The sequence below is a fragment of the Ursus americanus genome, chromosome 16 (assembly GCF_024610735.1).
Source record: "Ursus americanus isolate L20-20 chromosome 16, mUrsAme1.1.p, whole genome shotgun sequence".
In the NCBI taxonomy this organism is placed as follows: domain Eukaryota; kingdom Metazoa; phylum Chordata; class Mammalia; order Carnivora; family Ursidae; genus Ursus; species Ursus americanus.
This window is the reverse complement of record NC_142142.1, coordinates 63885672-63898780: the sequence shown is the minus strand read 5'-3', so window position 1 is coordinate 63898780 and position 13109 is coordinate 63885672. Positions and strand designations below refer to the sequence as shown.

The window sequence follows — 13109 nt, the reverse complement described above, 5'->3', positions numbered from 1 at the left end:
AAAATAATATTTTAAGACAAAAGGCAGAGCACAGGATCATCATTTTTTGTTAACAGCAAACTAATGAAGCGGGTATGAAGTGTTGAAGAAGCAGAAGTGAAGGTCTGGAGCCGAGTCGACTTTGCACTGGTCGGTGTCTGGCCTGCCTGCCATCCTCGCAGGCGTCTGTCAGTGACCCCAGCTCTCGTGACGCCGCGCAGGTGTTCTGCTGACCAGAGCAGAAGCATAAACACCGAGACCTGGACAGCAGGCAGCTCCCATGAGGTACTCGGAACGCTGTCCTGGAACGACGCTGGGTTGAAAGCCCAACCTGCTAACTTGGGGCTCCAGGTTCACTCCCTCATGAGCTGAGTGGCAATGAGTAAAGTCCTAAATGATGTGCAAGTCAGACTCTTCACGTGACATACGGAGGTGGTCAAAGCTCCTGTGAGTGCAGGATGAGTTTCCGTGCGAGATGCACGAATCCTCAGCGGGCAGACGGGCGGTGTGCGTCCGGATGAGTCTCAAGGGCTCTGCATCCCCCGAAATGCTGAACGACTCAGTATGCACATGCAGTCCTTCTGCGGAGAGGGCTCATTCTTTGAACGATTTTCAACTGGATGTGTTACAACAGAAAAGTGTGTGAATTAGTAGCACCAACACCTAGCCAGCACTTGCCTGTGCCAGGAATGATTTCAGGGCTTTACTCTGTTCACTCGTGTCACCATGACAACGTCTGAGGGCAGGTGCCGCTGAAATGCCCGTGTAGACGTTGACGAATGTGAGGAAGGGAGATCTGGAAACTGGCCTAAACGTCACTCAGCTCCCAAGTGGTGGAGCGGAAAGCAGGCATTCTTGTTTCACAGTCAGCGCTTCTGTTTGGTTTGCAAACAACTGCATATTTTTCACTAAAGTACAGAGATGTGGCGATTCTTCGAGGACAAAAGAAGGTTCTTCTCATACTGAAAAAAGCTAAAAGCTGTATTGAAATCAATATTCTCTGTTCCTACAAACCTTACTTGTCTGTGTTTCTCAAAATCATAAAAGTTAAAGCTGAAATAAATCATACAGTTTAGTCCCTTCTCTCTTTTTTTAAAAAAGATTTTATTTATTTATTTGAGAGAAAGAGCACAAGAGAGAGCAGGAGCGTGTGAGTGAGCACGAGCAGGGGTGAGGGGGTCAGAGCCCCACACGGCGCTCGATCTCACGAGCCTTCAGATCTGGTGCACGACCCAGGTGCCCCCATATCCTCTATTTCTTTTTTTTTTTTTTTTTAAAGATTTTATTTATTTATTTGACAGAGAGAGAGACAGCGAGCGAGAGAGGGAACACAAGCAGGGGGAGTGGGAGAGGAAGAAGCAGGCTCATAGCGGAAGAGCCTGATGTGGGGCTCGATCCCATAACGCCGGGATCACGCCCTGAACCGAAGGCAGACGCCCAACCGCTGTGCCACCCAGGCGCCCCCCCATATCCTCTATTTCTTATTACAAATCATTGAGAGTTGTTTCTCTGTAAACTAAGGGAGATTTTGGTACCATTCAGTGGACTTCATTACCCGTTTCAGTAAAATTTGTCATCTATATATATAGACTGTAAACAAATTTCTAAAAATAAAAAACCTGTAAAAAGGGGACTTACTAATTGAATAAGGTGAATAATTAATGCACCCGACAAATATTTGAGGGTAAGTGTTGAAAGAAACACTTGGCTTTGGATATTATGTATTATACTTTTTTCAAGTATTTATTGATGACTAAATAGCTAACTGCCAATACCAATAGGAACAGAAAAGGTTGAAGCGATCTCTGACTGACGTATTTCACTCGGCATAATGCCCTCTAGTTCCATCCACATCATTGCAAATGGCAAGATTTCATTCTTTCTGATGGCTGAGTAATATTCCATTGAAGCAAGACAAGTCAGTCAGAGAAACACCAATACCACGTGATCTCACTCATATATGGAATTTAAGAAATAAAACATGAACATAGGGGAAGAGATGGAAAAATAAAATAAGATGAAAACAGAGAGGGAGGCAAACCATGAGAGACTCTAAACTACAGGAAACAGACTGAGGGTTGCTGGAGGGGAGGTGGGTGGGGGATGGGGTAACGGGGGATGGGTATTAAGGAGGGCAAGTGTTGTGATGAGCACTGGGTGTTGTATGCAACTGATGAATCACTAAACTATCTCTGAAACCAATATATTATATGTTAATTAATAAAACATTTTCTAAAAAAGGTTGAAGCTAGCTTAAGCTAAAATGATTTGAAGTCACCACTCGGCCTATTTTTATGGTAATGATCATAAAACATATTTGGGTTATGGTGGAAAAAGAAAACAAGTAAAGAAAAAACTTCTGCAAGAAGAAAGGAGACTTGAAGCAAGAAAACCAACTTTATACAGATACAGGGGCTCTGTAAGGTGCACAAGTTGCGATCTGGTCTGGCTTAGCTCTCATGGATGTGTTGGAAACTGTTCAGTATTTAAAGTAGAATTTTTTTTAAGTAGGCTCCCCACCCAGCATGGAGCTCGGTGCAGGGCTTGAACTCACGACCCTGAGATCATGACCTGAGCTGAAATCCAGAGTTGGATGCTTAACCGACTCAGCCACCCAGGTGCCCCTAGTATTTAAAATAGTGTTTTAAATAAAAGCATTAATATAGCTTAAGCAATATTCCCCCATAACCTGTAAATGATATTTATGTTCACTGCTAAGGGAAAAAACTGTGAAAACCGATTTTATCATCATACTCCAAAGGCTAAATAACAGGCAGTAAAATAGATTTTAGATTAAAAAAAAAATCTTGGTAGTGTCCTTTTAATTTGATTATTTGCCTCAGGGTTCATAAATGAGGATGGAAAAGAGACTCCAGCAAAGAAACATGGCCAGAGAAGAAGAAATAGTAAAGGAAATCCGCTTCATGAGGATTCAGTCGAAATCTAAGAAACTCTAAGGACTGCCACAAATAGTGTCTTGTCAGGACACCCAGCCTTCTGGAGGCATGAGTCTGAACTCACTGGATGTGGGGAAGGACAATCATTCTGTTTGGAAAGTTACTACCATTGAACTGATGACAGAGTAATCAGGGAGCGAGGGTGATTCAGGACACCCCGTCCCCGCTCACTCAGTCGGCTTCAATCTCTGGACACTCGGGAGGGTAAGGGACGAAGAGAACACCACATACACAGGTGTGGCCCGTGCGGCAGAAAGGACAATTCAGAATTTCTGTTTCAAAGTGAAATCTGCCATCCCTGTGACAAAGGGAAGAAAAGAAAAATTACAACTCTCTAGAAGATCTATGCTACTAATTTCTCATTCTAGTAAATCTCACTCTTTTCATCATTTATGTTTTACTTATAAAAGCTCAATTTGAGGGCCTTATATGTTTTAAGGAAGAAGACCCATGATGACAGATTCCACCCGAGGGGAAAACACTCCATTTCCGGCAGCTCCCACCATTGCCCCGGAAGGCATTCTGTCGCCAGGACCCACTTACAAAGGTCCCTTCGAGCCAACGCATCAAATTCGTAACCAAGTAACGAGAAGACAGCACATTGGTCATGGGACACAGGCGTCTGCGTCCACCTGCCACAGGTGTGGAAAACGAGCACGCCCGTGTGAAGAACAGCGAGGGTGCGAACGGCGTTTCTAGGCGGCACGTGGACGGTCCGCACACATCCTAGCCACACAGCTGCAGGGTTAGTGCAGTCTGACTCTCAGAGCTGAGACAGACATTCCAGAAGCGTGGCTTCACAAACACGAAGAATAGGATTGCTGACTGAATCCTGTGCCTGCTCCCGGCATGACCGGTCAACCGTACTCCAGACCGATCTGTCACACTCGGGAAAGGCGGGTCCATCTGAACACATGATTTCCACCAAGGTCTGGGAGACGGATTTTGCTGTCCCGGTACTGTACGCTGCCCCTAAAATAAATACTCCTCACTGACACAAGCGTCACATCAGTGTTTACACGATTCTTCTTTACTTAAAATAAGATTTATCTGGTCATTTAGCCAAAATAAATACAAGAAAAAGCACTTCCATCTCAAACTTTGCCAGAGGAGGAGAAAAAGACAAAAAAAAAATTTATCTTTTAGGGTTGTATTTGAAATATCTGCTCAACGCATACTATGACCTCATTAAAATGTATAGAAATATATGAATAGACACGGAGGGGATGGAAAGGAAATACACGGAACAGTAACTCGGTCTTCTTTCTCAACTCAGCAGTGGTGGTATTATCCATTTTCCCCTCTATTTCCTATAGCAAATAGATGTTATTTTTATAATGTTAAAAACAACACTATTATTTCAGCCCAGCTGAGACTTCCATGAAATTTTCACTGGGGAGACAGAATTTTGCAGCTGGACAGACCTCTGGGAGACGGCGCACACTTCCAGACATACCTTGCTGCAGGGAGCAAACCAGTAGATGAGAGCCAGGAAGGGCAATCCGACGGCCACCGCAAGGACCACCAGAAACTTCACCGCCATCGTCTGCTGCCGTAGACCGGACAGGTTCTCGTACCAGATGGACAGAAGCTGCTGCTGACAGTTCGGGTGCGCCACAAACTAGCAGGGAAGCGACACATTGGATCAGAGAAAAGTTCATCAACTCCCTTCTCGTGTTCTACTGTTTTGTTCTGGGTCCCCGACGAAAACACTGTTAGAGATAAGAACTACCGTAACACATCTAGTCGACGGGCATCGAGCAAGGCGCAGGAGGCTCCAAATTATACAAACGTGAAGAGTCCAATCTATCAAACTCTTCCTTTATGACTGATGGGCTTTCTTCAAAAGCATAGAAAAATTTCTGAAATTTAATATTATAAAATGATTCATCAATACTTTGCACAAAGACTCATATTGTTTTTTCCATCTTGAAAGAGTGATATAAAGATCCCATTGGGCCCAGATGTTCAAATCCTTTTTTTTAAAAAAGCACACCACTGGGGCGCCAGGGGGGCTCAGTGGGTCAAGCCTCTGCCTTTGGCTCAGGTCATGACCTCAGGGTCCTGGGATCAAGGCCCATGTCGAGCCCCATGTCAGGCTCTCTGCACAGTGAGGAACCTACTCCCCGCTTTTAAAATCTTTAAAAAAATAAAAATAAAAAAGCACATCACCTTTTCTGCACTGACCTGCAATGCTACACCTATTTACTCCCACTTGTATATGGGTCCGTTTCTGAACTGCCTATTCTATTCCACTGACATATTTTTATTTCTGTGCCATAAACTCTTCCAATTAAGAAAACTTTATAATTAAATTCTACTTGTTATTTTTCACACTTTTTTATTCTCACATATTTATTTTTTATAAATGAATGCCACATATGACAGAGGTCAACATTATTTGATATACAAAAAGCAATAATGTGAAATAAGAATTGATAAAAAATATTGAAAGGTTAGATAAAGGAATTATTAATGCTTAAGGGTGGTTAACCTTGAAGATAATTAAAACATGATATAATGTGTATCTTCTCAGAATGGTAACATTTAATAACACACATTTTGAGTAGAAAAAAATAACCCCTGTGATACACCGTTGGCCTGTATGTAAACTGGTACTTTTTCTGAAGGGAAACGTAGCAAATATTTTGAATTAACAAAAGCCTGAAGAAAAAAAATAAACTCTTAAATAGTAAGCTGATTGAATGAAATAATAATAAAACAACACAGCCTTTGAAAAGATGAGAAGGATGCTTATTTACTGAAATGTGAAGACGTCCAAAATATGAATTTGTGGAGAGGAATACAGTAGTGACTAACTACTCTCCATTAAGAACTGGGAATACAGAGAGGTGCCTGGAGGGTTCTGTCCCTGGACCACGTGACTCATGATCTCGGGGCTGTGAGTTCAAGTCCCACGTTAGGTGTAGATATTATTTAAAAGTAATATCTTAAAAAAAAAAAAAAGAATTGGGAAGACAGAAAGGGGGCATGTCTCTACTGCTTGAAAACTTACCATAAGCATATATGACTTTCATTGGACTGTTTTATTACATAATAAAAAGTCTATATAGACTTTTTAAATAGAACCTATCCTTAAAAACTATTGTTTTTGTTTTTAAAGATACCTAACCTGAGAAAGCAATCACGAATGGGGGTGCTCCGTGAGGACACAGAACAAAAGTACTCCACAAACAGTGTTGGCGGGAATCTGAGGGCTCGGGCCCGCGCCGGAACACATCAACAAATGGGAAATGGAACTGGGTCTCAAACGCTGGTGTTCCTGTCACATAGCCAATGCCTTATAATCTGGACACACGCTGTCATTGTTACATCATTAGTTAAGGAACGCAAAGCGGCAATCACGGCATAAACAAGTCTAGACTTCAAAGACTGGCGTGTAGAGTAGGTTAAAGGACTCGCAGCTCGGCGCCTCGGATCGCTGAGACAACCTGCCTCGTGCACCCGTGCATTAGAGAACCCAGCCCGAGACAATCACGCCGGCCCTTCGCCCTGACGTTGCACCAAGAAGAACGGAAATAATGTAAATGGGGCTTCAGGCCCGACCTTACTTTTTTTACTTCGTATTTAATGGCAAGTTTTAAACGGCTGAGGTTTGGACGGCCGTGATCTCCCCCGCTGTGGCGCACTTCGACGTCCCCGTTCAGGATGGCCTCTACCTCTTCGGTATTTCTGCACAGATCAAGGAGTCCAACGACAAAGTCTTTGCACTGCATCGACAGCTTCTTGTAGTCATTCTAGGAAAGACAAAGCAAAACGAGAATCACGAATGGGGAAGTAGCACGTTTACTATGCACGCAGTGGAATTTATCAGTGACTTGACAGTTTGTAGAGAAAGCAAACAAAAATTTCATCTTTAAGGTTACTGTTCTCTTAATGTGCTTTAATTGCTGTTCTGCTGAGGGATTTCTGAAATATCACACCTTAAAGATTTTCTTCATATCCAAAGAAAAGAGATTTGTCTAAAACATAATCAAAGTTATCAGAGTACTCTGCCAAACTCACCTGTGGGTTCAGGAAAAATACAGAGTAAGCAACTTTCCCCTCAGCCTGATCATACAACTTTGCACACATAGTATCCCTGACGTCCACGACTTCATCTGCAGACGCATAACCCACGTTCAATAGATCTTTGGGAGATCTTGTAAACTGTGCTGGTAAACTTGAGAAACACAGGATATTTGGAGAGGTTCCAGAGAAAAGCAAACATATGTCATTTATCTATTTAATAAACTGTTATTGAGGGACTTTCTGTACCAAAATCAGGGTCACAAGACAAGATCTAATATAAAGTCTGAAAACCAAGATTCTTCTCTTCAGAGAAAAGAATATTTAAGAAAATGCTTTTGTTGTAATTTATTGTTGATGACCTCCTATTATGTTGGGAAGATTTAGAGTGTAGATCATATTTAATGTCAAAAATCACATCTTGAAAACATACTCAACATTACTGTTCATTAGAGAAATGCAAGTCAAAACCACAATGAGATACCACCTGACATTTGTGAGAATGGCTAAAATCAGAAAGACAAGAAATAATGTGTTGCTGAGAATACAGAAAAAAGGGAACTCGCATGCACTGTTGGTGGGAATATAAATCGGTTCAGATGCTACGGAGAACATCTGGAGGCTCCTCAGAAAAGTAAGGGGCACCCGGAGGGCTCAGTGGGTTAAGGGAGTGACTCTTGGTTTCGGCTCAGGTCATGGTCTCAGGGTCGTGAGACTGAGCCCCTTGTCAGGCTCTGCATTCAGAGGGGTCTGCTTGAGATTCTCTCCCTCTCCCTCTGCTACTCCCCTGCTCGCACACGTGTGCACCCCCCCATAAATAAATAAATAAATAAATCTTAAACAAAATTAAACATAGAAATACCGTAGGATCTAGTAATGCCACTACTGGATATTTACCCAAAGAAAAGTGAATACACTAATTTGAAAAGACCCATGCACCCCTTGTTTACTGCAGCATTATTTACAGTCGCCAAGATCTGGACGTGGTCTAAGTGCCACTGCTAGGTGAATGGATGAAGAAGAAGTGGTGTACATGCAATGGAATATTACTCAGCCACAAAAAAGAATGAGATCTTGCCATTTGCAAGAACATGGAGGGACCTAGAAGGCATTATGCTAAGTGAAATAAGTCAGACAGTGAAAGACAAATACCATAGGATTTCACTCATGCGTGAAATTTAAGAAACAAAACAAACGAATCAGAAACAGACTCATAAAAGAGAACAGACTGGTGATTGCCAGAGAGGAGAGGGGGTGGGGCGGTGGGCAAAATGGGCGGAGGAGACTGGAGGTCAGGTTTTCAGTTATAGAATGAATAGTTCCCGGGAATAAAAGCACAGCTCGGGGAATACACTCAATGGTCTTGTAATGGGGTTGTGTGGTGACAGATGGCAGCGAAAGGTATAGACTTGCTGAATCACTCTGTTGTACACCGGAAACTAACGTGACACTGTGTGTCAATGACAATTCAATTAAAAAAAGCACTCTAATTTATATATACCATGCATTAACATCTTCATTCAGGTCTTTCTAAAACTTACTTCCTCCCTGTTTTTTCTCTTCCATTGAAATGAGGCCACTTATAGCCCAATGTTAATCCAGAAAACCTATTAACTTTGCAAATGGATTCCATTGTCTCCTGTAACCTTCGGAGTCATCCTGCTTAGTTTGGTTAAATAACGTGTCCAAGATCATGCAGCCACTGAGTATCAAATCAGCTTAAATCCAGCTCTGTTTGGCTGCAAACCCTTTGCCTGTAAGAATCAATGCCCTTTGCCTCTTTGTAGAATGCTTTTCTACTTCGATCTCTGGGAAGCAAGTAGGGCAAACACTATTCCCATTTCGCACATCAAAAATCTAAGGTCCCTGAGGTCACACAGCCCGAGTGGCAGCGTTTACTGTGGGAGCCATAGCTTTGCGACTTGTCTCCTCCATCGTGAAACCACGGGTGTGCTGAGGATGGAAAGACCCCTAGAAAGAATCAGGAGACAAAGACGCTCTGGATGTGAGTCAAGAAGGTAGTATTTGGGGGAAGTCTATATGGGTAAGTATGAAGCACCAACTTGGGCTCCTCTCTGTAAATCATGCCAACTGGCCTTCCATTACAGGTCAGTGATGTCTACACAGGCAACACTTCGCTAACTGCAGGTGCAAAGAGGCAGGCAACTTGATCAAACAAATTATGCTTCACTGAGAACGGCTCATGCTACTTCCAAACTGTCTATCTGGTCAGAGAACACGCAGAGTCACAAGGAGACCGCTTCACCCTTTTCATGCCACAGTCAATGAGGGACCTGGGGACAAATGATGAGGTAGGCAAGTGCATATGATCCCCAGGACCACTATCAGGTCTCTCACGTAGAGTGGCTAGGGGCTGGGACGTCTACCTGTAAATATCCCTGTAATCAAATCACAGATCTTCCATTGTTCAGCCACGTGATCTCACATAGGTGAAAACCATTCAGTGAGATAGGTGCTATTATTATTCCCATTTTACGAATGAGAAAACTGAGGTTTAGTGAGATTAAACAAGTGTTAAATCTCATGTGCAAAGTACTTAGCACGGGGCTGAGCATTTAGCAAGCACTCAGTAAAACACGGTTATTTCATTTTATGTCATCAAAGGCAAGATCTGGGGCACCTGGAGGGCTCAGTGGGTGAAGCATCTGCCGTTGGCTCAGGTCACGATCCCGAGGTCCTGGGATTGAGCCCCACGTCAGTCAGTGAGGAGCCTGCTTCTCCCTCTCCCTCTCCCCCTGCTCCTGCTATTGTACTTTTTCTCTCTCAAATAAATAAAATCTTAAAAAAAAAAAGGCAAGATCTGAAAACAGCCCCTTCCTTGACATTTGTAAGCACCCACGCAGCTGAAAGTAAACTTGACTGCATGCAGCCTGCCTGAGAGGTAGTCCTCAGTTCCTAGATGAATCCTTAGTCCTTTTAAAGACAAAAATGTAAGGAGCAAAATCGACACTCCCTAGAATTCCAAAAAGGCTCAGGTGGAATTAGATAGTTATTTATTTATTTATTTATTTATTTATTTATTTATTTATTTTTAAAGATTTTATTTATTTATTCATTCAACAGAGAGAGAGACAGCCAGCGAGAGAGGGAACACAAGCACGGGGAGTGGGAGAGGAAGAAGCAGGCTCACAGTGGAAGAGCCTGATGTGGGGCTCGATCCCATAACGCCGGGATCACGCCCTGAGCCGAAGGCAGACGCTTAACCGCCGTGCCACCCAGGCGCCCCGGAATTAGATATTTAAAAGGAGAGCACGCTCAAGTGTGGGGCAACACTGTTCAGTAGGAACCACATCGGCTGATAATATTTAATTGTATTATTTAATACCTGACCTAAAAAATTGCTTCCAGTTCACTGCTAATTCTCAATCACACAAAACAACACTTTTTTTTTTTTTTAAGAAAGAATAAGACCATGGGAATCCATTCACAAATGTTTTCATATTTTAAGTTCTCTGGAATCGACAGGTAAAGTCATGGAAAGTGAGTGTTGGCAGAAGACCATTCGCCAGATGCGGCACTGTGACTCTGGTTCCTTGAAAGAGAGGCTGAATCTAGCAGGTTGAGTTAACTCTGGGTCACACCACACATTAGTAACTTAGAAGTGTTTGCCTGACCACCTCTGAGCTGGAAAGAGAGGACTGATGGTGGCGCCCGTGCTGGGAATCTGGGCTTTTATCCTCCCAAACGCAGCACAAGCACGTGGCCCGGGCGGCGTCTGGCAGCTCTCCCCACGTACCCTTTATAAAAAGACCCCTCAACGTTCCTTCAGTGACGACTTCTTTCACAGCTACAAGGTATTAGTTTTGCTGTTATCTTGCTCTGAAGTAGCTTGTCCCTCCTCAGCATCCCCGAATCCTATGCATTCTGCCCTAAACAGCTGAAATGCCATCGTACCCGTAACTTCCTTGAGACCCAAGCTGAACTAAACGCTGCTTCCTCTGGTCTTGCAGAGCTCATGTGGTCCTTTCACTTCTCTATCACTTCTGTGCATGCGTCTCCCCGGTCACACCATGACCTCCTTCAGCACCTCCCGCCGTGCTCTGAACACAGACGTGGTTCCACGGGAGACGGAACCCGGCTTGGGAGCACAGCCCGCCTGGATTCTGATCCCAGCTCCGCCAATTACCAGTCATTGGTCTTGGGCCTTAATCCCCTTTCTATGCCTCCATCTCTTCATCTGAAAAGCAACTAATATCTTCTCAAGGCTGTGATGTGAATTAGAACAAATGTGAAGTGTCTAGAGTACAGCATCTCTAAAAAGTTTTACTACATTTCACTATAACAAAGACCTTGTTCAAAAAACACAGACGGTGATTTCCTGTCCACAGGGACTAACTAGCACAACGCTGAGCACCTAAAGGAAGGTTATAAAGACCCTGGACTCCGGCTCCTGGAGAGCGAAGTCCTCAACGTGAACGACCTACCTTGAACTCTTTCTCAATGTTGGCCAGGACTGCCAGCTCGTTGCTCAGCTCTAAAGCTGTCATGACTGGGTCTTCACTAGACAGTGACAGGTAAGCTGGACTTGCCAGGCCCTTGTAGGCATTAATCCTCGATCTGGAGTGGCTGAAGGAGTCGTGCTTCTGTTTCTGGTTGCACTCACTGCACTTGCAGAAGTAATCATGCGGCCGTTCGATCCGAGCTCCCTTCCGCAAGAGGGTGTGCACGATTTCGTATTCCTGGCAGTGGGCAGCCAGAATGATGGGCGTCACATCATGGGAGAACCGCGTCCCGTCTTCATCATAGGCATAAAAGTCGTCCTGCTGCAGTTCAGACTGGCTGGGGCTGGTGGCGAGCCTCTTGCCTTCTGCAAAAGCTGGATGACTGAGAATGGCTTCCACGATCCGAACGTAACCTTTACTAATAGCAAGAAGCAAGGCGTCCCCAACGCGAGAGAGGTTTTCTTTCTTGAGAAGCAGTTCTGTGATCTCCAGATGCTCGTTGGCCACTGCCAGCTGCAGGGCATTCTGGCCCATGTAATCCACACAGTTGACGTTCAGCGAGAGACATTCTTCCAACATCTTCCTCACCACCGGGATGTTGCCATATTCAGCAGCATCTAAAAAACGTTCCTCCTCAGCAGATAAGCTCGTTGAGCGGTCATTAAACATGTATGCTGGTCCCCGGTTAGCTAACCTTCTCCCCTTCTCACGGAGAATCGTCTGCCGCCGGTGGGCCAGTCTGTTGTCGGTGTCCCGGCTGTAATAAAATAGACAGAGTGGGGACAGATCCTATTAAGAGCGCTTCACTGGGCCAAATGACCTGCCATTCATCTAATGCAGCCCTCGAGCATATTAGATGTTGTCTCATCGTCTCTAGACAAACTATAATATAAATGAAGATGTATTTATTTGTTAATGGATTCCCAGAGCTTCTCCTTTAAGAAAGCCAAGCACTTTGCAGAATTTAATGTTTTCCATTTGGGGTGGAGACTCTGGCAATTCCCAAAATCTCTCTGTGCCTTTCACATCGGGATTAATAGGTGTGTTTCAGTCATGGAGGGTGTAAGGCCCAGGAAAACCAATGGTGAAAAAAGTAGAAACTTTTCTGCCCTTATAAATCTTACAGTCTCGGGAGAAATTGGGAATCAGCACAGTGCCTTGTTATCAGCTGTTTGTCACAATAAACCCAGAGCAGGGTCATCTAGCGATGCTTCCAGGACAAAGTTACAGGCTGAACACAGAAGGAGGAGTAGGACTCAGGCGAGGGTGTGTTGGCAGCGTGGGGCAGAGGCTGGGTGCAGGTGGAGAGCAGAGGAATCAACCAGATGCGACAGCCCAGGTTTCATTAACAGGCCTTGGACTCTGCGAGGTGGTCTAAAACACCACTGGAAATGAGAACATGGTGATTAAGGCGTAGGTGGGAAAGAACACTTCTGTGATGGAGATAGTGGTCGAGGAGGTGGCTAGCCTTCAATGTAAGGCTTCAGTCTGGGATACAAGAAAGCAATGCCTTCTCCAATCAAATGCTACAATGGGGATTTTTTTTTTCCTTATTGATTTATAACTTTGTCTTAAAGTTTAAGGCTCAATCCTCATCACTGTCACCAACCAGAGACTCAAATGGGCAATTTCCTGCAGAACAGGGAAGGGCCACGTTAGGAGGCTAGGGGGCTGGAAAGAA

At 44.1% G+C, this 13109-nt stretch overlaps 1 protein-coding gene across 2 annotated transcripts in view; it reads right to left on the bottom strand.

The window, feature by feature from the left end:
• TRPC6 (transient receptor potential cation channel subfamily C member 6) overlaps window positions 1-13109 on the bottom strand; it is a 108874-nt gene that overhangs the window by 21159 nt on the left and 74606 nt on the right. For both annotated transcript variants that reach the window (XM_045797629.2, XM_045797630.2), the window contains exons 2-4: window positions 11411-12185; window positions 6509-6694; window positions 4393-4557 (exon numbers count right to left, since the gene is read on the bottom strand). In XM_045797629.2, coding sequence (XP_045653585.1) covers window positions 4393-4557; window positions 6509-6694; window positions 11411-12185 — 1126 coding nt within the window. The remainder of the gene's footprint in view (window positions 1-4392; window positions 4558-6508; window positions 6695-11410; window positions 12186-13109) is intronic.